Source organism: Phlebotomus papatasi, chromosome 2 (genome assembly GCF_024763615.1).
Source record: "Phlebotomus papatasi isolate M1 chromosome 2, Ppap_2.1, whole genome shotgun sequence".
NCBI classification, from domain to species: Eukaryota; Metazoa; Arthropoda; class Insecta; order Diptera; family Psychodidae; genus Phlebotomus; species Phlebotomus papatasi.
In genome coordinates this window covers 94,832,868-94,858,994 of record NC_077223.1, presented here as the reverse complement: position 1 = coordinate 94,858,994, position 26,127 = coordinate 94,832,868, and the positions used below count along the sequence as shown (strand labels likewise).

The window sequence follows — 26,127 nt, the reverse complement described above, 5'->3', positions numbered from 1 at the left end:
AATAACTCGTGTGAAATGATATTGCGTGAAACTTTAACACGGGTTATTTAAAATGACCAAAAACATGATATTTAGACAAATTTCACTGGGTTTTTTTTTAAACAAAAAATGAAACTGTAGGGGAAGTGCTTATAATTTTGGACAGTCTGCTTATAAGCATCGAAGTTCCAAGTTTGAAGTGCGATATTTTCTATACTAATTGACATTTCTTGTTACCCTCTTTTCAGAAGGGTTCTTTAGAAACTTAGCAAGCTATTTATCGTCTTATTTTTATTAAAATTAGTTTTAATACGTTTAAAAATGAATTGATATGTAGAGGTGAATTTGACTTTTATTTTGGACAACTTGGTTATTAATTTTTACAACTTGTCTGTAAATTTGGACAGCTAATCCGCCTCAACAGGATGCCCATTGTTCTTCATTTCATGAACCAATCTTACCAAGTCCTCTTCCTGTTCATGTAAGGGAAACGTAGAATGTCACAAGAAGCCCGGAAACTTTCCATATCATTCATTAAAGTGAGTTGACTTCGATACTCCAAGTACGTGCGGATTCTCTCATTCCCTGTTCTTTCCGGGAGCCTTTCAAGGCATTTCTCGCTACATCTCTTTCGTAGAGATGATGCTCCTTTGTTTCTCCAGGCATTTGTCCAACCTAGTCATCACAAAAGCTAAAACTTCACGAAATTTCGTGAGAAAAACACCTGTCCAAAATAAGAATCATCACCTCACTGGTGAATGTCTTAAAAAATTTCCCATTTTTCACACGAAAAATATAATTCACAAGGCAAATCTCACTTCAGGTCAAATGTACAAATCATCAGTAACGTGAATCAACACAATATTCAATGAATATTCAATAATATCACTCAAAAACAGCGAACAAACTTTGTTAGTACTTCACCAAAACTAAATAAGACTGAAGTAAGCCACGAAGTTCTGTCATATTTCTCGTAAGCAATGCTCACACTGAATTTTCAACAAAGCAATTTCAACTCAAATCATATTCAAAATTTAACGTATTTAGTGTCTAAATCTTCCAAAAAGAACAAATATTTAGATAGAATTCATTTTTCATCAAATATTGGAATAAAAATCCATAATTTTAATCAATTTATTTTTAGTGTCCAATTTTACCCTCAAAGTGTCCAAATTTAGAAACTGTCTAAAATTATGAGCACTTACCCTAAGTGTTTTCTTAGGACCGACAGACAAAAATGATTATTTTTACGCAAAATTTTAATACATTTAGCTTGCAATAAGACAATGACTAAAATATTTATTTTAATATGTGTATGGGATTCCGACTCAATGTTTAGTCCTATTTTGAGAATTTTCAATTTCTAAACAACAAGTAATTGCAATGACTTTTTAAAATTTATTAGATCATTTGACTTTGAAATAAATCGAAGGTCAAAATATTTTCAAAAATTTCGTTTTTTTTAGAAATTAGGGTACTTTAGTAACATCAGGTCTAAAGAGCGTTTTCGGCATTTTCAGTTTAGAATGAAAATGCTTTAAAATGAAAATGTGGAAGATGTAAAGGTAATTTATTTTAAGAACGAGGAAATGCCCTTATAACTTTATCGGTTATCAACTAGAAAGGTAATTATGCTTTGCGAATTTCTGGAACTCGTAACTCAGATGCTATACCTCAAAAGTATTTTTGCATCATTTACATACATTTCACTGGTTCTCAACCGATTCATAAATTACTTTAAACATCCAATAAAATAGTATTAATAGTTCTATCGCTCAGAATAAGAAACGGTAAAGCATTAGGTAAATTTTACAGGAGAACGATTTGAAGCTGAGATTTTACTTGCAGAGTATAGCATTTTTGAGATTTAAAATCTCTATAACTTTGAAAATAATTATATTTCAAATAATATTCACACGGAAGGTAAAGGATATAAAGAAGTATCTAAAAGTCGAAAAATCGATTTTTGAAAAAAAAATTTACGAGTTGTTCGACTTTCATTCTGAGTCGTTGAGTTATTGAATTGATTTTCAGACGAAAATTACGTATTGGTTTATAACCAATTTATTACCGGTTTCCAACCAATTCTTCAATCACTTAAAACATTGCCTTCTAACCATTCTAAAACAGGTTTAAGATACCAATATGAATTACCATATTTATAATGATTGAATAAAAACAACTTAAACAATTTCGAAAAAATTGTTTCTTTAATTTTTATATTTTTCCTTATATTATTAAAAAAATGTGAATACATAGAAGTTACAAGGAATTTCAAGGCTTTTCGTTTTGCAAAGAATTTGAAATATCCTGAATATCTCTTAAACGAATCTACTATCTTATTTATTTTTATTTTTTTAATTAATTGGCCTAGGGAAACTGCCTATAATTTGAGACAGTTTGTAATTTTGGACACTTTGAGGTTAAATTAGGACTTCTCCAGTAGAACTTGAATTTCAACAGATATTTAATGAATAATATTTTTCTTTCATTATTAATTCCTTTTAGATCATTTTATCACTCAATTTGTTGAATTTTAAATATGATTTGATTTAAAATTGCTTTATTGAAAATTCAGTGTGAGTAGTAGTAGCTTACGAGGAATATGACATTACCTTTTTGTTTACTTAAGTTTTATTTAGCGGGGATGGCTGGGATGAAGTAATAATATTTATTTCAATTTTTTTAAGTGATATTATTAAATATTAATTAAATATTGTGTTAATTTACGTTAATAGTGATCTGTTCATTTAACCTGAAGTGAGATTCGTCTTGTGTATTTCGTTTTTCATGTGAAAAATGGATAATTTGGGGTTTTTTCTTGAGATTTTATAAATTTTTATTTTTTGTGAATAAAGAAGTGTTATCTCTACGGACGGGATGCAGTGCAAAAATCTTTTTGGAGTCTCGGAAATACAAGGGATTGCGTGAATCCGCGCGTACTTGGAGTGACGAAGTTACTGTTCCTTCTCATAAACAAGAAGAGGACTTGGCTAGTTAGATTTAGATTCTTGCAACGGAGGACAATGGGAATCCTATTGAGGCGGATTACTGTCCAAAATTTTAAGCAAAATGTCCAAAATTACAAGCAAGGTGTCCAAAATTACAGTCAAATTCATGATCACGTTTTTATTAATTTTTAAGTGCATTAAGTTAATTTTGGAAAAAGAAAGACAATAAACAGCTTGTAAAAGTTCCAAACAACACTTCTGAAAAGGAAGTAACTTAAAATTAAAATTTATATTGAAAATATTGGACTTCAAAATTCGAACATTTAACTTATAATGTCAACATTAAAGATTTCCGATTCTAATTGAAAACATAATGGTATTAGAAATATTACAAGTTCCTCTTAAAATTTTCAATATTTAAATATATAAATTTTGAAGATAATCACGTTATACTCTCTAAATCTAATAATTTAATGGGTTACATTAGTTTTCGAAAGAAAACAAACTCCTTTAAAATGATCTTTACCAAAGAATACGAATGATCATTTGAAGGCCGATTTAAAGATATAAACCTTATTCATCTTAAAATTGAGGTGAATGTCATTCACAAAATTTAGGCAAATCTTTTTGTTAAGTCTTTGTTGGAAATTGCAGATTAGAATAATGAATTTTGGAAATTTTCTATTTAAAGATTAATAAATATAATATCATGCTCTCAATTCTTTCGGTGTTCGTCAGAAGGATATTCCTCTTTCAAATTAAAAGAATCTGGTTATTCTCCAAGGCTTTCAATTTTCAACCCTTGGTATGGGTCTTCTTCAGTGGGTCAATTTAGAAACTTTTGAATATTTTAAAAACAAATATTCAAAAGCTTCTAAATTGACCCATTGAAGAAGACCCATACCAAGGGCTTTGGAGAAAAACCAGATTCTTTTAATTTGAAAGAGGAATATCCTTCTGACGAACACCGAAAGAATTGAGAGCATAAAGTTTCCCGTCAGACTCCAAAAGTAAGAATAATATAATATCCTTCATAAACATGAAGATAAATTAAAAAAGCTTCTTATTGCAAAAATGTCTGACAATGTAGTTTAAAAATTGCATTCCCTGCTTATAGCCATTGCTCGTTTCATAAATTAAATTCATTGACATTCTATTAAAACATAAATTATAAGATATATTGTCTTTTTGTTTCAAAAATGTTTCTTAATGTATCACAAAATGTGATCTCTTAACGGCTGATGATACATAATATCATATATGCATATATGAAGCTTAGAATAAGGCTCAAAGCATACGGTATGTTCCATTTTTGTTCTGAGCTTCATTTATTTATGTTTGGATATAAAACTGAATTGTAAAAAATCTCAGCTAATTGATAGATTTTATATCTCTATTAATGGAGTTCGATCGTAAGACTTTGTAAACTGAATTTCTACGCCAAGTTGGGTGATCATCGGATGATCATAAAAGTGTCTTAAACTTATGAATTAAGTTCAAAAACTGGATATGCATACGATCTAGTTTCAGGAAATAAAATTAATTGATATGTGTAGTGTAGAATATCATCGTAAACTTATTTCACTTTATCACGAGAGGAGCGTTACGTGGAAGAAACCTCCTAAGAACACTTCATTGAATCACTCAAAGCGACATGAAGAATTTCTCTAAAGTTGCATTTATGCATAAAATAGGACTCGACATGTGATTTGTCCTCATGGCTACAGAAGAGCATCTTCTATATGGCTCTCTCGCACATGTTATTAAGAAAAGAGCTGGAGGTGATCGAAAAAAAAGAACCCACATATGAGAAAATACAAGTTTGTGGTATTGAAAGGAAGACGATATTTTCCAATCACAGTTAGGAATTTAAATATAATTATAAATTTCATATATAATGAATAATCTATCTGGTGAGAGGTGATACCTTTGCTTCTAGTGTCTCCAGATGAGCCATTCTTGGTTTCCCCTGTGGTGTTGTGGCTGATACGGGTGCTCCTCCAGTCGATAGGATTGTCATTGATGTTGTTCTCTCTGGAGCACCATAAATACCGCGATTTGTGCCAAAGGCCGTAGATGAGGGTTCACTCAAGACACTGCCAGATTCCATTTCACATTGTTCCACAGCACAATCTTAGGCCATTTGTTGGAAAATATTCCCCTCCTCACGCAGTCTCTCTAATCACTTGACGATGAAGGAAGATGGGCGTTTTTTAATTAAACCTCTTCTATCGATGCACTTTGATGTTTCATTAAACCCGGAATTTTATATTCTTCTTCCCAGCTCCCATCAATATTACTAATTGAGGAAATTTGTTACCACTCCGTGAGATCTCTCAGTCCGATCCAATGAAAAATCTGATGAGAAATAAGCACAAAAAAAGATTACATTAGAAAAATGTGTAAAATTATTTAATATTATGATCACATCCAAAAGAAATGGGAATTGTTAAGTGATATAAAAAAAAGAAAATTGTAAACACTTCGTCAAGGTTTTGTTTTTTATGAATTGTTTACCGCTGATATTAAAAGAAGTCGAAGAGAAAGGCAAATAAATTTTCCCATTATACACTTTCATTATAATTTCGTTGCCGTCACCCGCCAAAAAAAAATGCATTCACACTCTTATATTACTGAAATGAATTAAAATTTACAGTGCAATAAAAAGGGGTAATCATTTCAGAAAAATGCGTATTATTTTATTATTCGTTTGTGATTTACCAATAGAAATTTAGACCATTGAAAGATGGAAGCTCATAAAGCAAACCTTTATTATCACAGTATGAATTGTATTTTCATGATGCTTTTAAATTTACACAATAAGTTGATTATGTTTAACATATTGTTCGTTGCATTCAATTTTCAATTTTTCTTTTATTTCTTAAAGCAAAAATTCTATTTTGTGAACTATAGTTAATACTATTAACTATTTTGTATTAACTTCGATTAACAAATTTGAATTTTAGCTTTAGAAAATAAGAAAAAATGAGGTATTCAATTGCCGCATTCAAAGGCAGGCCACTTTCCCCTATACTAAAAAATTAGCAAAAAGTACTTTTTCATTGCTTTTATTCGTTTATTCTAGTAGAATAAACGTCGAAAAATCTACACTTTTCAAAAAATGCCGTAAGATCCTTTTATTTTTATCAGAATATGAAGGAAATTAATAATTTACGGAGAGTAGTTTCTTAGAAATGAGTAGCATTTTCGACAGTTGATTGAATATTTTTTTTTTGTAAATTTACGTAAATCTGTAATTTTTGTGTATAGAGGTATATTGGCATGTTTAGGATATACGTGGATCAAAAAGAAAAAAACAATATTATGTTTTCTCAATATTATGTAAACTGTTCTCGGCAGTCGAAATGGATGAAATTGGTTCGACGCGATTCTTTACCCCCAAAATTCAACTCACAATCGAATTTTCACGCATTTCGAGTTGCACGCATTTCGAGGTCACCTGTAAAGAATCTCAGCTACCATAAGCTTATCTGGGCTTTTTTATCTTCGATTCAGTAACTATCAAGATTTTGCTTTATCTGCAGTTTGCAGGGTATTTTGAGTAAATATTTGATATTTTCATAAATTTTGCCACGGAAAGAGCAGTATATAAATATAAACCTCCTATTTTTCACGCCCGAAAATTTACACCTTTCACCTCCCGGAGACCTCTTTTATCAACAAATCTTCACGTTTCAGACGATTTCTGAGAAATGTCGTCACGCTGTTTGTCCGTCTGTCCGTCTATCAGTCATTTAAGCAAAAATAGTAATTTAATGTGATTTTCTGGTGTCTCATTATGCGGAAAATTTGAAAAAAATGTGAAAAGTGTTTTATCAGAGACGTCTGTGAAACCCAACTTGCAAGAAATTGGTATGAAGACAGAAAAACATAAGTAAGTCCACAAAGTTTTTCGAATAGTGCTTGGTATTAAAAAAACGTTTCTGGGAACAAGGCTAGGGGGATTTAGAGTGTCAACTATAGATAATATTGTTCCCAAGGAACTACTTGTCCCAGAGCTGAAGCTCCTTATCACCAAAAATATTTACTGAATTATGCCAGAAAATACCGCGTCCACAGCATCCCCGTTCTTGTCCTATAGTGCCCCGGATCGCGTATGTTAGTGACAGAACGACAGATTAAATATTTTTCCTTCCCCTTTTTTTCTGGGATCAATAGCATCCTTTTATTATAATCAATACCTGTGTGAGTATACTATTAGTCATATAAAATTCTAAATCAGTTTCCTGGCTGTTTGAAATACTGTTTCAAAGGCAAAACACGAAAAAGTGTCCCAAACCTCCCACAATAATTGTGGTATAAATGGTACTATAATTAAAGAATCCCAGTGGTAGTAATGTTTAATTTTAGCCAGAAAAAAAAATAAATGAAATTTGTTTTGGTGAGAAAAAAATTCTATGTTAATGTTGTGACAACATTTTAATAAATTTTTATTAAAATCATGCTGATATTTTCTCATAAACACGTAAACTCCTAAATTCATTAGCAACTCGAACGTTAGTGCAAATGTGTTTACACTTTAATTTGAATTTATAATTTTCAAAATGTTACAATCTAAATATCTGATTTTTACGCAGTTGTGCAAAGTTTCACACAATGACATACCCCTTCATAAAGCGTATAATTTAAAAATAAGAGAAAAAGAAATGATATTGCACTATATAGAATTAAAATTCTCATTGTGTCTTATATTTGTTGTTTTGGAGATGCAAAATGCAGCTCTAGTTCCACAGAATACCTTCTGTGCGATCGTTCGACGTGATGTTCTTGTGAGGGCGCGAAGGAGAGTAATATGAAGGAATTTAATAAGAAATGGAAGAATCATAAAACGATAATTGAGGTGAGAAAAAAGAGAGAAAAAGTCTATAAAAAAGCTCTACATGCTATTTTCTCTCTTCTTCCCTTTTTTTAATAAAATTCACCTTGACCGCCGCGCGCGAGTTCTCTGGTGCAAAACTCGTTCTTCGCGAAGGTATTTTGGTTTTATTTTCAAATTATTTTCCACAATGTTTATTTTTTTTTGTCTTTTTCACCTGAAATTCTCCTCTTTTCGTGTTGGCCTCACTGTTGGACAATTTGTGCTTGGGGTGTTCATCTAAATTAGAACAAAGAATAGTCATGAATTTTTGTAGAAGAATGTCTTATAACTTGCGCTATTGAAGCCTTTGAAATCCATCAAAGTGCTGAGATTGTATAAAATTCGTAATAATTTCAGCATTAGACACGCGTGTGAAAAAATGCCTGTCAAGTGCAAAAAAAATATTACAAAGTGTGTTTAAAAATTAAGCACAAACGAGGGCCTCAATGTTGATAGATCACAATTAATTTTATCTTTTTTTATTTCACGAGCATTGAATGCTAAAAAAAATGAATTATTGTATTTTTGCCGTGTGTTTATTAGTGTAACTTCCTGCAATTTACCTAATCCATTGTTTCTCATATTCCATATATCTAATTTATCCGTCTTAGTGTTTTTTTCCATCAGTGGCAGACAGAAAAAAAATTTTAATTGCATGAGACGTCTGTCTTAAAACTCGATATTTTCTGCACGCGTTATTCTTCGACGTCAACTCAATTGTTTTTACGAGTGTAAAAAGCAGAAAATTAATAAATAATGATAAATATTGCCTAGAGATGCAATGAATTTTGCCATTTATTTCTGGATGGAAATCTATTAACCCATTGACTTTTTTTTATAAAATGTTTTGTACAAATTATACAAATTATTGGGATATTCACGCCCAAAGGTTTTTTTTTACATCTTACCATTTTAGCACGTAATTTTGTAGAGTTCAATTACCTTTAAACTCTAATCGCAACAATTATTTGTAATTGTTGCAATATTATTACACAAAAAAAATTATTTTTCTCGTTCATTTACTCCTAAATACATTAGATATACGAAAATATGATCGTTTCAATATGTTTTTTTTCTTAACTCAACCATAACGACGATCAGAGATGGATGGAGCTTCTCACAGAATTTTACATAGATAAATTGAAGATGATGAATATTTATTAAATGATTTTAAATGTAAAACCAGAAATATTTTAAAGGTTGAGTTTATTAACATTTTATTATAAGAGATGAAACTTTCACTGAAATATTTAATTTATTTTAATGTTGAGATCTTTAGTTAGCGAACTGTACGGAAACAGATTGTCATAGGCCTTTTATATGATAGCAGAGAATAATTTTTATGTTAACACAACACAAATATTTCTTATTCAGAAAATATAAATTAAAATATTTTTTTTAACTTTATGACCGCTACACATCGGAAAAAGTTTTCGTCCAAATTTGCTTTTTGTAGTGGAAACGTCAAAAGTCTGACAAAAATACAATTTTTGACGAAAATTGCTTCCAATGTTGTTGCTCTCTTACTAATTTCCAACAATAAAGATTTTGTGTAAATGAAGAAGAAATAATAAGAGGAATTCCTACTTGAGGAACAAAATCGAAATATTAGCAGCAAGGGAGTAAGTGTTTTAATTGCAGTAGCTGCAGCTTCAAACATTTTAGTCAGCGTTGGCAGGACATTAAATGGCCTGTAATTAGTTAGGTCCTTACTGTCTCCTGACTTGAAAACTGGAGTGATCTTTTAGACCTTCAAAATATCTAGAAGCACCTTCTCTAAAACTTTGTCTTTGTAAATTCATATCTTTTTAGTTTTTCGAATTAAGTTTCGTAATAGTCCATGACTATTGAGAATTTAGAACATTTAGAATTGTAAAATTTATGAGTCATTACTTTGAAACCGTCTGAAAACTAATTTCATTAAGCTAATTTAATTAAGCTAAATAAACCACTTATCGATTATGGAGGTTGGATCATCACTACAAAATTAAATGGTTTTTCTAAAATTACTTGTCGTTTTTTAACTATAATTATCTTTTGCAACATGTTCTCTATTATGACCTCTACACACTAGTAGAAATCTCTTTAAAAAATGCCTATTTAAAGAAAATTTCCCCTATCCTAGGCAGAAACGTCAGAATTTTTTAAATTCTGACGTTTCTGTATGTTGAATTGTATGTCCCCAATAGAAATTCACATACGATCAATTTTACAAATTTTTTTTTTCTGTGAAGTTAGTAACTATTCTATAGTATTTTTAAATGAACAACTAGTACAGAGCATCGAATCATTTTTAAAAATTATTTTGTTTTAGGGTGACGATCAAACAATGTTTATTTTTTTAAGTTTTCTTAGCCGAGATGGGCTGTGAATTAGATTTTTTTGGAAAATTCGTTGAAGTCTATTTTCGTGTTAAATAAAACGAAAAGGTGTTTGATTTACTAATCTTCAGAGGAAATTTTGAAAAAAGAAAACAGATGCAGTAAGAGTATAAATTGGATAATGTAGTACAATATTGATAGTGAAGTCATCTAATAAATAAAATACTATTACAAGATAGTTAAATTAAAAGTAAACACCATATTTTCAGCTAATTTTATTGACTAAGGACCTGAGTTAGCTTTAAGCTACTGTTACAGATTTAGAAAACTACAGTAACTTAAGAGGAAACCACGTTTGCATTATTAGAGTTGCACTATATTGATTTAGTATTTCATGTGAATAAATGACAAGTGAGTTTTAATTCTAATAACTTAGAAGATTTTTTCATTACATTGTAAGTAGGGTAAAGGCTTATAATTTTGTACAGTCTGCTTAGAAGCATCGATGTTCCAAGTTTGAAGTGCGATATTTTCAATATTAATTGACTTTTTTGTTACACTTTTTTCAGAAGGGTTGTTTAGAAACTTGGCAAGCTGTTTATTGTCTTTGTTCTTAATAAAATTAATCTTAATACGTTTAAAAATGAATTGATATGTGTAGGTGAATTTGACTCTTATTTTGGATAACTTGGTTATTAATTTGGACAACTTGGCTGTAAATTTGGACAGCTAATCCGCCTCAACAGGATGCCCATTGCTCTTCATTTCATGAACCAATCTTACCAAATCCTCTTCCTGTTCATGTAAGGGAAACGTAGAATGTCACAAGAAGCCCGGAAACTTTCCATATCATTCATTAAAGTGAGTTGACTTCGGTACTCTATAATTAAAATTCCATAATTTTAATAAATTTATTTTTAGTGCCCAATTTTATCTTCAAAGTGTCCAAAATAAGAAACTGGACAAAATTATGAGCCTTTCCCCTACAAGTTTCTTTGTAGATGTGGTTTATTTTGAACTGTTTAATAAATTATTATCGAAGAACTATTCCAATAAGTTACGTATCCCTGTAGCTTTGTGCTAGGCTTCTATCAAAAAATTGTAAAATTTGTAATTTTAATTTTTTAAAAGAAATTTGTTCAGAGATTAAATATCCAGTGAAGAAGTATTATTTCCGTTTGACTTCGGAGGCTAGTCAACAACGCTAAGACGTCGGAAGACGCATGGAAAGGGGGGCAATCTAGAGTTTTGAATAAGATTCTTAATATTTACTCTTGGACAGAGATTATCAATTAATGTAGATATTAAGGGATACATTCGCGAAGATCTAAAGTCAATATCTCTTACCGTTTAGGCTCCAAGCCGGTAACACAGAAAATGTGGATAGACAACAGTTTGTCTCTTTTCTCGACACTTTAGAATACTAAAACCTACTAAAATATGATTTCTGCTTAAGTTTGAGCTGTGTTACAGGAAAGAAATGCTCTGTGTCAATGTGTTTCTTCTGTATAATAACTAGAGATTTTAACTCTGATGATTATTGCTAAAAAACACTTTTGTTGTTTTTCATCGAGAAATATTTTTGTGCAAAAAAATAATGTCCAAAGAGCAATGTATGGGAAAATTGCTGATGATACTCCAGTTCATTTTTCTCAAAGTTTATCGCTGAGTCACCTAATGTCTACTACTTACTCATTGTTCAAAAAATGACGAATAGAAAAAAAACGGAAATTGTTGTTAAACTTTTATTGATCTTTTTCAAGTGTAGTTTTTCAATATTTGACACCCTAACTATTTAGTAAAACATGTACACTTGAGGGTGAAATTCCCCTTGTTGCAAATGAAATAACTTTGTGGTAACATAATGGTATGTTTTCTGCAGAAGAATTCTGAAATAATTCAATGGTTTTGCTTGGTTTGCTTGCGTTTCTTTTTGTCACTTGATCCCATGTTTCCCAGATATTCAAAAGGGGTTAAGACACGATCATATGTCGTCTTGGATTCTTGGGACATTGTTCTTAGTCTCGAGGAAATCAATACGACTGTCATCACCTGGGTATTTGCGGGAAATTCGTTGTATGTAGGAAGAGAGGTGAATCAAACAATAAAGTTCAATGGGGAGACTCTTGAATTGTGCTCAAGACCCAAAGAAACAAGAGAGATCTTCTGCAGAAAATGGATTTAAAATGGGGAATCGTCTTCCATCGAGACTCGTGTTTTTTTTTTCCATTTTCATTAACTGTCTCCTCTGCTTACGAACCGTATCGCCTCTTTTAGTCATTTTTGCCGTCCTCCCGCCTCACCTGGATGGGTTCATTTTGCTCAGCCTGTTCTTTCATTTCCCGCCAACTGACTGTTGAATATATTTGTTGTAGGTACACCACGTAATTAGATATAAGAAATAATGCCAGCATAAAAAGACAATATAACATGCATAGAAAAAAAGACATATAGCAACAATAGAGAGTAAAAATATGCGGAGGTGAACACAAGATTTATTTGATTTAATTCTTTTATTCTGATCTTGTTGCTCCTCTTTCTTCGTTTTTTTTTATCCTCTTATTAACTTTCTGCAGACAATAAAAAGAAATTTTTTACATTTGCCATTGCGTTTCTTTCTGTTATTTCAAATCTCGCTTTTATGTCTTGCACATAAGAATTATGCTACAATGCATTTGAACAAAATAAAAATTATATTCTCCACGAGTAATGGCTAAAATTAAAAATATTAAATTTTTATGTTGGAAAAATAAGAGAGACTTGCATATAAATATGCTTTTTTCTTCTTGTTATCAAGATTGGAGGTCAAACTATAAGAGATATCAACTTACGGTTTTCGGTGATCCCCCATAAAAAAAACATATTAGAAATTTTTATTCTTTTTTTTTTACAAGATCCCTTTTTCCACTATAAAACACTAAAAAAAATTTAGAGTTTTGGGAACTTTTTATACAAAAAAGGGGGGTGACATTAGCTCTGAAAAATGCATCCGATTTTAGTGTAAATTTTTCCCTATTTTCGTACACCTTTCACGAGATATCTCCAAAACTACGTAGGTTGCCAATTAGGGGGTTCCGGTTGCCTCTTTAATATTAAGTTGGCTTCTATTTTGCATATATATTTTTTGCTAATTCTTTCTACATTGACAGAAAACAGCTAATAAACCCAAAAGTTTTTTCGGCGCGCTATAGAAACATATGGGAAACAGAGGAAATGTCATGCCCCTGCAAAAAACTATCAATTTCTGTATATTTTTACACGACATTTCGTCTTTTAAAATACCGTCGTTGCGGGTGACTTTGCACGTTTTTTCGCTGTTTTTCAACTTTGCCCTCTAAAAGTGGATAGTTAGAGTGAAGGGAGGGGGGTTTTTGAGTAAAATTATTTGTGTTCAGTTGTTAATTAATGGATTTTGTGCCACTAGCATTGATTTTATAAAATTTTACTATGTTTAAAAAAATCAAGAAAAAAGGCTTGCTCAGGGGGTAAGGTGCGGGTGACTTTGCACTTTTTAATAAATACTAAAAAATCAACAATTTCTGATAATAAACGACAATGAAGATCTTCATATCTAAGGGTAATATGCACGAGATCTACAAGATGACGTGGTCGCCATCTTGATTTGACGTTTCTGTCCGCCATTTTGAATAACTGTCAAAACCTAAAACTGGTCCGATTGGGTTGAAATTTTAGTATGTTGTAGCAGATGTCAAGACCTTTTCAGAACGTATCTATGTTCTAGTCTACGTCATGTATTTACCGAGATACAGAAGCTCAAAGTTTAAAATTTTGAAATATTCATATTTTGGCGATCTTTATTTACTAATCCTTAATTTTAAAACCCAAAACGAAATGCCTCAGTAACCATTAAAAATGGTTGAGGCTTTTATTTTATATATTTATTTAATCTTACATAATTAAAAAAAAATAAATGAAAAGTGCATTTATTTATTTTTTTATTTTTTCATTTTTGCAAAAACAGTTTTTCAGATCTTGAAATAATATGCTGTTATAAAGAAAAACATTACTTTTATTTTTGTTTGTTATTTAGATCTCATCGCCTAACGATAGTGCTGTCTTTTTTGTGATGGTTTCGATAAAAGAAGCACTCCGTAGTTCAGTATTCATGAAAATGTCAAAATTTTGAACTTAGAGCCCCAGTATCCAGACAATCGCTTGACCTAGGTCGGATGTTATATATGTTCTGAAAAGGTTTTGACATCAGCTAGAATATACTAAAATTTCAGCTCAATCGGATGAGATTTTTGTTTTGACAGTTATTCAAAATGGCGGACAGAAACGTCAAACCAAAATGGCAACCACACCATCTTGTAGATCTCGGTCATTTTATATTAAATTATCAAAAAATTGGATAAGTTTTAGCTAAATACTTCTATAATAAAGCTTAAGAAAGACCATTACATGCAATTTTATAATATAAATCATGCGTTCTTAGGAAGATTATAGTGAAAAAAAATATTTTAATAAAAATAATGAACAAAATCGAAGTGGATTATTCTAGCCAGATAAATTTAGAATAGATTTGGGTAATTTACTACTCTGCATCCGATTTTGGAATTGCATCTTCAGATAACTTTTTCGCGGAGTCGTTTTTTGACAAAATACCTATACTAGGATTTCATTGACTATTACTGAAACTACAAGAATTCTTTTGAGGATCATTGTACTTTCCTTGGTACATAATATATCCCTATATACTTTAAGTGCTAGAATTGTTCAAAGTCTCACGAACAGCAGAGTGCAAAGTCACCCCCCGAGTGCAAAGTCACCCGCAACGACGGTAAGTTGTGATCAAGGCACTAAAAAATCCACCGTTCAAGTATGAATTTAACTCATTAGATCAGCTTCCAGGAAATATAGGCTTTTTAATGTCAGCTGAATTTACTCAGAGAAATCTAGTCCACGGCAAAGTAATGCCCTAGACACACTTACGACTTAAGCCGAGAGACGACTTAATGGAAAATGATGGAAATGTAGTTTAAACCATTACTTCTAATATAATACGCTAAGCCGTTTTTCGGCTAATCCTTAAGTATGTCAAGGCCCTAATGCCCTAGACAGACCTACGACTTAAGCCGAGAAACGGATTAGTGGAAAAATTATGAGAATATACTCTAATCATTATTTTGATTATAATTACGTTAAGTCGTCTCCTGGTTTAAGCCTTATATCTAGCACATTTATTTTCAAAACCATGTCCAAGAATCAGGTCCCCACACCGGCTGAACTTTCAAAATTTTTAAATGAAAATTTCATATAATAGTTGAACTGCTGTACCTTTTACACTTAAGAGCTTATAATAACAAGTTTTAGCTTTTGTGATGACTAGGTTATACAAATGCCTGGAGAGACAAGGGAGCATCATCTCTACGAACGAGATGTAGTGAGAAGAGCCTTGAAAGGCTCCCGGAAAGGTCAAGGAATGCGCTAATCCGCACGTACTTGGAGTACCGAAGTCAATTCACTTTAATGAATGATATGGAAAGTTTTCGGGCTTCTTGTGACATTCTACGTTTCCCTTACATAAACAGGAAGAGGACTTGGTAGGATTGGTTCATGAAATGAAGAACAATGGGCATCCTGTTGAGGTGGATTAGCTGTCCAAATTTACAGCTAAGTTGTCCAAATTAATAACGAAGTTGTCCAAAATTCGAGTCAAATTCACCTCTACATATCAATTGATTTTTAAACGTATTAAGACTAATTTTAGTGAAAACAAAGACAATAAGCCCTTGTTTCTAAACAACCCTTCTGAAAAGAGAGTAACAAAAAAAGTAAATTTTAGTATTGAAAATATCACACTTCAAACTTGGAACATCGATGTTTATAAGAAGACTGGACAAAATTAAGAGCCCTTACCCTATATTTAAGCTATAAAAAATATAGATCTCTTTTGGCCTTGTAATTCAGGACATGGCCTTAAAGAAAATTGGAATATTTTTTTTTAACTTATTGATAGTAGACTGCAATGTTTCTTTTTAGTATTTTCGTATATAAAGTATTTTACTTAGTAATTTAATTTTTGTTTTTTTTACTAAACAAATTAAAATTTATTAACCACTATAAATTTTTAAATTATTCTAAATTAATGGAAAACCCGTTTCTGTAGCAAAACAAAATTACCATATCAGAGTATAAGAATTTTGCATTAAAAATCCCTTTCCAAATTTTCTAAGGCAAAGCATTTAAGCGCGTTGCAAAGTCCATTACCTCTGCTACCACTTCGTAATTGTGAATACGTCATTGAGAGAATGAAAGAAAAGTATAAAAATCTTCAAGCAATCTCATCAATCTTTTCTTTTGTATTGTTGTTCACTTTATACAACGATATTATGTCAATATATTTTATTGAATCAATCCACTGATCTTTTTTATTTTTACTTTTGCTTGTTTCTCCTCTCATGCAATTAATGTGTCTGTCTCGTAATAATTTCTTACAATGTTTGTGTGTCTCCCTCTTCTTTCTTTTTGGATCTTTCCATATTTTTGTATGGTTTTCTTTTTGGTTGAATTACTTGTTTCAAGTCACGCGTAATAATTTCATTATCATTGGACATAGACCAAGGCTCTCTACCTTACTGAATTCGTCACATTAAATTCCCTAGTAAATTCACCATGGAAATTCAGTATATTTCTATGTGGGTATTTTGAGACAATTGTGCAAAATTGCTAATTTATTGGCGAAGAAAACGACAAGTGGCCGCCTCCAAGATTTACCACTAAAACCATTTTAATTTTGATACAGTTGCATTTAATCAATTCAACACAGTTAGAGAGATTTACATTAAATTAAAAAAAAAAAACACTAAGAAAAATTATCATCTCCCTCATTTATATGCACATTTTGCGATAAGTATCATGTGCGAGGAGATAATTGCAATTATTTAGTTTGAAATGCCATCCAATAGAAGAGATCATCATACTAGAAGGTATGATGAAGAAGTTGATAATTCATGTCCGGTCTAATTTTCTCAAGTTTTTTTTTTCAGTGTTGTCACATTTAGTCTAAGTCTAAGATATTGCTGGAGGAAATGAAAGACTCATTCAATGAATTTCTCTTCAATTAAAATTGGGATTAAAGTGCCTTGATCTGCAAAAAATGTTGATTCCCATCTTATGGTGCTTGTTTTCAGCTCGTAAATTGCATAAAAGTATTTTATATGGGTATCACATGGTGAGCTTTATTGGTAATGTTGAAAAAATCAACTAAATTTTCAATTATAAAATCTGAGAACATATTTCTGTGATTTATCTCGAAACCTTTGCATTAGAATTTATTTATTTAAAACATTTCCTAAAAAATGTTCCACAAACATTCAAAAAGGGGAACAATTTTAATATAGAAACTGCTTTACTTTATGCTTTATGGTTTGTAACAACATGTATATTGTGACAACAAAGATCTCTTGTATTAGATGAACAATCTTCTCCTTTTTTTTTCTGCGTCAGTCATTAAACTTATTCCCAGACACATTAAGTTGATGACACATTTGAAACATTCTAAAAGGGCTGAGTATACGGCGTCATCCGATTGTTAACTTATTCTCCTACTCAACACCCAAACATTATATATGAAAAGGAAAATTGCACAAAGAGGAAGCAATAAACCCCAATAAGCTTCTTTTGTATATTCATAAAACACTAAAAGTATTTGATCATATGATTAGAAAAATACTGGAAAGTACCGAGGTTAATATTAGATCACAAAAATCAGCAACAGCCAATTAAACGCATTAATACAATTTGATTAAATTTGTTTTGGAAAATGAGTCATAGGCGGACTAAAAGTAGAACTTTATTGCAATTTATTAAGCTCTAATCCATAATTTTTCCGGCAATACTTTCTTCGGGACCGATGGCCAATTGCAGTTAATTATTTATAAAGTTTTAATATTTATTTAAGGGTAATTATAACGCTTTAAAAATAAGCCACCTCTGTCACTAAAATTTGCTGTTGAAAAAATAGGCCACGCCTACCAAAAAACCTATAAGACTACGGTTATAATTAAACAACTCCCTCAACACGGCATTTTTTAATAGTTTTCAGGACGACCTGTGAATAAGACATGAATTATATGTGGTAAACTTACTCACAGAAAGTGGGCGTGGTTTGCAATACATTATCAGTGTGAGCTGTGTTTTGATCACGGACGCTATAACGATTTAAGCAATCCACGTGAGTTACTGGCCAGTGAAAAAATAGGCTACGCCCACTACAAATGTTATATAACCCAAAGAAATATTTAATATTTCTTTTAAACTACAGCTAGAAATTTAGCAGTTTCTGAAGATCGCAAAATCCTAAATAACAACCAATAAAATGGGTTCTTCAGAAAATATAATACATAATTTGCCTTAAATAACCTAATCCAGTTTCCAAAAATTTGGAACTGCACTATAGGTCGAAGCACAGTCACACCAAGTGAGTAGCCTCACTATCCCTGCATTTTGAAAAAATCGATGTTTATTCAAAAGGATACCATAACACTTACATATAAGAGGTATAAGAGTAAATTGTCATTTAAATCGAACTATGAAAAACTAGGCCACGCCTTTTGCAAATATTTGTGGCACTAATGACCTCTACACACTAAGGACAATGCCATATTTGACAGTTCTTTCTACATGGGAATAGACAATTTGTTTCAATATAGATTTAAATGTCCTTAGTGTGTAGAGTGGCCATAAAGGAATATTTCATTACTTTCCTATAGATGAATTACACAAACAGTGGGCGTGGCTTTTAGTATACGTGGGATTACCAAATCATTTCTTTGGCCTACATTTTGAACAATTTTTCAGGACAATATTTTTTACTTACTATATTCTAAACGGTTATTAAAAACACTATGCAGAAAAATTTACATAGAGATTGTAGTAAGGGGCGTGGCTCTTTTTTCATTGAAGGGTGCCAAATGACTTTTATTCAAATTGCTATAATAGAACCATTTTTTTTAAATATGTTGCAAACGTTACAAAAGCCTTTGAATAATATTGAAAAGAATATTTCAAAAATAATCGATAGGATGGAGCTTCTAAAGTAATGCCCTAGGCCTAAACACACTTATGACTTAAGCTGAGAGACGATTTAGCATAATTATAATCAAAATAAGGATTAGGCTAAATTCGAAACAGTTTCCCACTAACTAAGCTGTTTCTTTGCTTATTTTGATTATAATTACTTTAAGTCATCTATCGGATTAAGTCTTAAGTGTGTCTGGGGTCTGGGCATAAGAGTGACCTAAAACATTTGTGAACAGAGCCTATACAGGACGTTCCAAAATAGCTTCGGGTAAAATGAAAAAGAGCCTGAAATAAAGGAGTTGCCTAAGGGTAAGGGCAGAAAGGGGAAATTAGCCAAGAACTAAATAAGTTAAGCACAATAAGATGTTCTAGTTTACTTTAGAAGAAATATAGAGAAACCATATATTTATTAAAATTAATTCAAATTTTAAACACACATTCACTTGCTGGCTAATTTAGCTCTTACACTGAGAAAAAAACTGGGGTGCGATTAACTGTTTTTCCTGGTAATTTTAATACTTTTTAGATGTAAAAATATATCAACATTTTTTAATGTTCATTTTACACCTTTTCAAGTGTAAAATTAACATAAAAAAGGGTAACTTTAACCCCTAATACACCTGAAAAGTATAATATTTACACCGATTTCTGATAAATACTACAGGATAACATAAACAATTCCGGAATGTTATTTAACTTTTTCGGATTTCTCTCAGTGTAGGATTTTCTTCTATCCCTTATACTTTCTTAAACTACCAATACTAAGAATTGAGTTCGCAAGATTGCAAAAAAATCAATCATTCGATTTCCGTTGAAAGTGACAATTGTTGTAACTCAATTTAATACAAAAAGAATAGGAAAAATGCAAAGTCATGAATGTTTTTGTTAACTCGGCCAGAAAACCTCAATATTCTTGAGAAATTTTGAATAATGTGACCTGATAAAGTTGTAAAAATCGATCACTTTCGAAAGTATAAGAATTTCAAAGAAAAACAATACTCAAGACTTTCTCAATCGAGATCATATTCAAAGTTACATCTGAATCAACGACAATATTCTGCTATTTCACTCTAAATATCATCCAATTTCATTGCACACAGTGAAAGAGATTAATGGATGGGAGTGAAAAAAAATGCTTCACGAAGAGGAATAAATTAACACTGATGAGAGATAGTAATAGGTTTGATGTGAATGGACACTTATAAATCACTGGCGATCATCTCAATTGAAATTTCACATTGAATCTCAATTTCATTAGGCGTCACTTTGGAGGACGTAGTCAAAGTACAAGAAGCCAAAGAGAAGCGTATGGAAAATAATTAGTCAAGGGGCTATTGTTTTAAAAGGTATATAAAATTGGCCATTGATTGTGAATCATGTTCATTAAGGCCCGGAAATATTTCGTAAGGCTCCCCTTTCTGCCTTCAATCACTTTACTTGTTTCCCTAGACCCAGAGGCACTTTTTCGATCATTCATTATTAAACCATCTTCATTATGATTCACCCATTATAAAACACAAAACAGAGATTAGGGGCCTTTTGTAAAATGTTCAATTTGATGATTAATCTTTTAAAATCAAGAAGCTTTTTGTACTGGAAATGTAATTGGTAGAAAATTGTAAGCAAACTTAACGAAGATCATCAATATTTTCAATAAAAAAGAGAATTGGGGTGTAATATACTCTTGGTTCAATATTTGTATGTTGCAAAATGCTTTTTACAGCAATGATTTACGATGAAAATTAATAATAGTTTGATATATAAAAATATTTATGAAAATATAAAAAAAAAACATTTTAAACAACATAATAAATAGAGATATTCGTGATAATCTTATACTTAATTCACCTGCAAATTGCGATTAAAATATTTGTTTTCAATCATTTGGTCAATAGAAAAATAGTTTTTGTCTGTAAAAATTGTAAATTTGGCTCTGTAAACAATTCAAAATGTTAAGTTTATTAATTGAAAATGAATAGCAGAAATAGAATTTCGTCGGTAATAGCTCCGGTAGATTATTTAGATTAGGAAAATTTCACAAAGTCAAAATTCACATCCCTTTCTTTCTCAAAAGTTCTACCAATATCTTTCCTACTCTTTCACACTCTTCTTCTTCTGTTGAACATCACACCAAATTTTATTAAGTTCAACCCAATATTGTGCCTTAACCCTTTAAGGACGAGAAGGTCAAAAATCGGGGGTCAGAAAAAATCACTTTTTATAACTTTTTAGAACGAAACATACCTTTAGACGGCCGTAGGAAAAATTTTATTTTTGGGTCACCGGTGACCCAATCGTCCTTAAAGGGTTTAGAAAATGGATACACTAATACAAATCTTTTGAGAAAGAAAGCGACACGAATTTTGATTTCATAAAATTTTGCTGATCTTAAAGGTGTGTGCCGGGGTATAAAGAATTAAATTTTATTCAGCAAAATAATTTAAAAAATAAAATTCAAGTTATTTTGGGGTGACGATCCAATCTCTATAGTCGATACACGCTGTACTTAAGGGGTTATGTGGGTCACATAGGCTAAAAACCAGCATATTTCCTTGAAGCCTTTTTAGAACATAATAAGAAAAATATTTAATTCGAGTTCTTAAGCATATAAAACTACAACATTTTAGCTATATTTTCTGAAATTTTCATTTAAAAATTTTGAAAATTCAACCGTTGGGATCCCTAACTTTTGAAGACGGTTTTGAAAAAAAAACTTTTCAGTAGGCAAGATTTCTCAGAGTATATTCATCTGACGTCAAAATACTAAATATTTTCTGTTAGCTGATTAGGTAAATTCGTGCTTGAATCGTAAATTTTTTACGTTAATCACAACTTATTTTACAAGACAAAACGTGGTGCAAAATATGCCGAAAATTGTATTTTTTGTATAAAATTCTGTCAAAAATCCAAATTTTATTTAAAAAATAAATGTACTTCAATACGAATTTAACTCATCAGCTAATAGAAAATAATTAGTTTTTTGACGTCAGATGAATATACTTTGAGAAATCTGGTCCACCGGAAAGTATGTTCCCCTTTTTCAAACAAGGCCTCCCGTAAATCAGGTCTCAACGACTGCTTTTTTAAGAGTTTTAACACTAAACACTAAACTAAAGTAATATATTTTTAGTGTTTAAATTTTAATTTCTTGCTCTTTTACAAGACAAATTTGTTGAGTATGCTACCCTACCGCGGTTTGTCATTTCACAGAAAAAACGACCAAAACTGGTCGGTAGATTTAGTGCTAAATGAAAATTTCAGATAGTTTTTAAATGTTATATGCCTAATAAGAACTTAAATTAAAATAAAAATTTATTATGTTGAAAAAAACTAAAGAAAGTATTGTATTTTCCAGTCTTCTTGACCCACGTAACCCCTTGAAAAGGATAGGAAGACGGAGAGAATTGTTTTGCCATAAACGTGTATTACCTAATCAATAGACTTCTGAACGTGTTTTTTCTAATATAGTTTTTTTTTAAATTAAATCAAAAATATAATTAGTTGTTATATTTTTCGTAAGGATATGTCATCCTTCTTATCTACTTTTGTTAATTCAAAATTTAAATTTCAGTTAACATTAAATTCTAAAAGGGGGTGTGACCTATTCTAACCTTTTGGCTTCTTGATAGTAGGGGAAAGTGCTTATGTTTTGTACGATTCTAAGCTTCGTAATGATTAAATTTTTCCTATTTTTCTGAATTTCTTCCCCTATTGCAATGAGTGCAATGAGTAACATTTATTGAGAAACTTAGGCAGAATTTAGTCATTCGAAAGCTTGGGATCGTACGAAGCATGGGCACTTTTCCCCTATGCGATAAGTTTTCTGTTTGCTGTCTATGCCAATGTGTTTCCATTTTTAGGAATAATAGGGAAAACTGGGGCACCACCAAACACGGGGCAGCACTAAACACTAATTTTTATTTCTAAAATACTTGTACTATCTCGACCATTTCTTTAGTGGACAAGCATCCCTTATAATGCCTTTAAATCTCTATAAGTCTTATCCTCTGAAGTCAAATATCTGAATAAAAAATCGCAGTGTTTGGTGGTACCCCAGTTTCCCCTAAGTAAATTTCTTTGGGATATAATTGCGGTTTTCAAAAATTTACCAAAAATTAGAGTTTTAACCCGATTTTTCATTAAATATTTGATGGAAGTAACACAACAACTAATAGACAGTTTAGTGGCAGATCAATGGTGAGATCGAGCAATTGAATTTGGGATAGTCTCTCTGTACCAGTAAGTGAAAAAAAAGAAGAAATTTAATAGCAGTTAATAGTCAAAGAAGGTCATTTGGAATGATCTCTTGACTTTTTTGCCTTCTGTTGAAGTCTTAAATTTCTACCTGTACTGTCTAATTTCGACTTTTTTTTCCATTTCGCACCTATGTAGGGGCGTTTTTCTCGTGAATTAATTTTATTAGAATTTCAAACACGGTATTTTAATGTCATTTGGGCTTTCTTACTGAAAAATTGGTCAAGACATGTATCAGAGAACTTTTTGTTGATCATGTCTTTTTAGCTACTCGCTCCGGGAAGATTTATCTTGATGGAGTGTCTGGAACTATGAGAATGATGGAGATTGTGATCTTCCCTGTATATACAATTTTGTGTGGAATAATTCAAGAGGTTAAGGTCTCTCTTGCCCCTTTCTTATATTTTTTTTCTTTTGGCTTAGCACATGATCGCGGCCTGAATATCTCTGCCAGAGAATCTTTGTCTTTTGCTGGTGCGTTTTTGATTGTATCGATTCAAATGATATGTCGGAAGACAATTGGAAAGGAGATCATGATCAAAAATGTTGTACAGAGAATTCAATGAAATTGTCCATTGAACTCGTGGTATGTGATCGCATTGGAATGTGCTTATTTTGCATAACATGGCAAATTTATTTTTGCATCCGCCTCCTGCAGACTCTGTACAATTCGTGGGATGGTGGTTATTACTTAATAAACGTAGAATATATATGTCACACTAGTACACACCTTAATGAGGAGGATTTAATGTATTCCCAGGCACAATTCTCTATCACCCTCTGCGTGTTTTATTCTCACAATTGCACTCTTGGGTCTGCTTTTTTTTATCTGGTTAATACCGAGGGAAACCACAGAAATATTTTCTCATTGTTTGTATCCACTTCTGTATAAAATGTTTGGTGTTTTTCGCCCAATGGATGAGCCGTGGTTTAAGCACATATGCCTGGGCTAGAGGCAATCACATCAAAAATCTGCCCAAAAAAAAACCACTTGAAACATCTGCCACACGATCGAGAGCAATTTTCTCTCTTGTTCAACATTCACTGCGTCTGGTTCATTTATTCCTGAATCCTCCTATCTCGTCCTAACATCACACAAATCCACACGAATTCATCCCTCGCACTTCATTCACCGAACAAGCGCGCGACTATCTGGGGTACCACTGTTGATTGTCTCTTCCTCCTCGATGGGCAGCACAACACAAACTGAACAACAAACTCTGCTGGAGGCTCGCGTGTGAGAAGACTCTGGCTTTGGTCAGAGGAGGGGATTTTAAATTGAAAATTTGCCCAGGCAGGGGAATTCAATTCACTCTTTCATCTAGCGTCATAGTTTTCTCAAGTGCATCATCTTCCGCGGTTCTAAACCATAACGTTTTACACTTATCTTCAAAAAATGCTCTTTTAAAATAGAAATTCCCAAAGAAGGAAGTTCTTCAGATGATCTCAAGAACATGAAAATCCACTCGAAATTCTATGTACTCTTATTTCGTTTTTTTTTTTTTTAAGTTTTTACCTCTCTGACTTTCACCCTTCTTTTTCCCGATGCATAAAAAGTAGATGAAACAATAATAGCGGCCTGACTTTCATCAACGGCTGCAACAGCGAGTAAATGTTTAGGGGGAAAAGGGTGAGTTTTTAATTCCGGCTTCAATCAAGCGTCATATTGTGTGAAGGGACAACACCTCTTCAATTCTGGATTTCATTCAATATTTACAGAGAGAATGTGATAATTCTGGCATTTTCAATTTCAATAGGACGTAGTCAGAAAAGACATGATGAATTAATTGAATCGTTATCAATAATATATATTTAAACTTCAATTCACTAGTAAAACATTTTCATGTTAAAGAAATAAGTCATAAAATGTACAATATATATTGAAAACTAATAAGTAATAAGGAACTCATAAAGGGACTAGTGAAACAGGTTTATGATCACTTACTGAATTTACGTAATTTCGCAGAAATATTTTACTACAATTAAACACTAAGTCTGAAAAATCATTAAATTAATAATATTATTTGCCTTATCATTAAACAAAACACGAAACATTATATAATTAATATTTAGAGAAAATTTTTCACTGATGCGAACGACCGAAGAAATTTAATCTAATACATGGGGCAAATGAGTCTGCCCCTCTGGATTTTTTTTGCCCCATTTATTCACTCCCGGTCCAAATAATTTTCCATATAATTATTCAAACTCATTAATCGTGTAGAGAGATTCGTTCGTTTATTTCTTGGTTTTCAAATTATTTTCGTATTAGTTTTTCCGAATTTACCACATAAAAAATTTAAATGTCATGTGAAATTGTTATACTGTTACAGAATTCCCCTGCAGGATAAGGAATTTTTTTTAGGAAGTTTGGAAAGGTTCTAAGAAATGTATTGTAATTTTGAAAATATCGAAAAAGAATCATACATCGTAGAACTAGACCAAACCTAAACTTTTGTGTCCGTTTTAGAGTTTCCAAAATTCCGAAACCTTTCAAATATCAGAATCCCAGGATTTGAATATTTCACTAATACCAAATTTCTGGATCCTAGAAACTCAAAAGTTCTAGAATAACGAAAATTCTAGTAGTGAAATTCTGTAACAATATGACAATGTCATATGACGAATTATCGTGCTTAAATTCGGAGCAGAATAGGTCATTAGGCATCAAATGGTTATTCCATCCAGAGCGCTATGA

At 31.5% G+C, this 26,127-nt stretch overlaps 1 protein-coding gene across 2 annotated transcripts in view; it reads right to left on the bottom strand.

Annotated features, from left to right (window-relative positions):
- LOC129802483 (uncharacterized) overlaps positions 1-24,655 on the bottom strand; it is a 34,385-nt gene extending 9,730 nt beyond the window's left edge. The window contains exons 1-2 of one of the 2 annotated variants that reach the window (XM_055848356.1): positions 24,160-24,655; positions 4,858-5,288 (exon numbers count right to left, since the gene is read on the bottom strand). In XM_055848356.1, the coding sequence (XP_055704331.1) occupies positions 4,858-5,040 (183 nt within the window). In that variant the 5' untranslated portion in view covers positions 5,041-5,288; positions 24,160-24,655. Of the gene's footprint in view, positions 1-4,857; positions 5,289-24,159 lie in introns of those variants that run through there. The other variant, XM_055848357.1, reaches the window with a different exon arrangement.
- Positions 24,656-26,127: the final 1,472 nt, after the last annotated feature.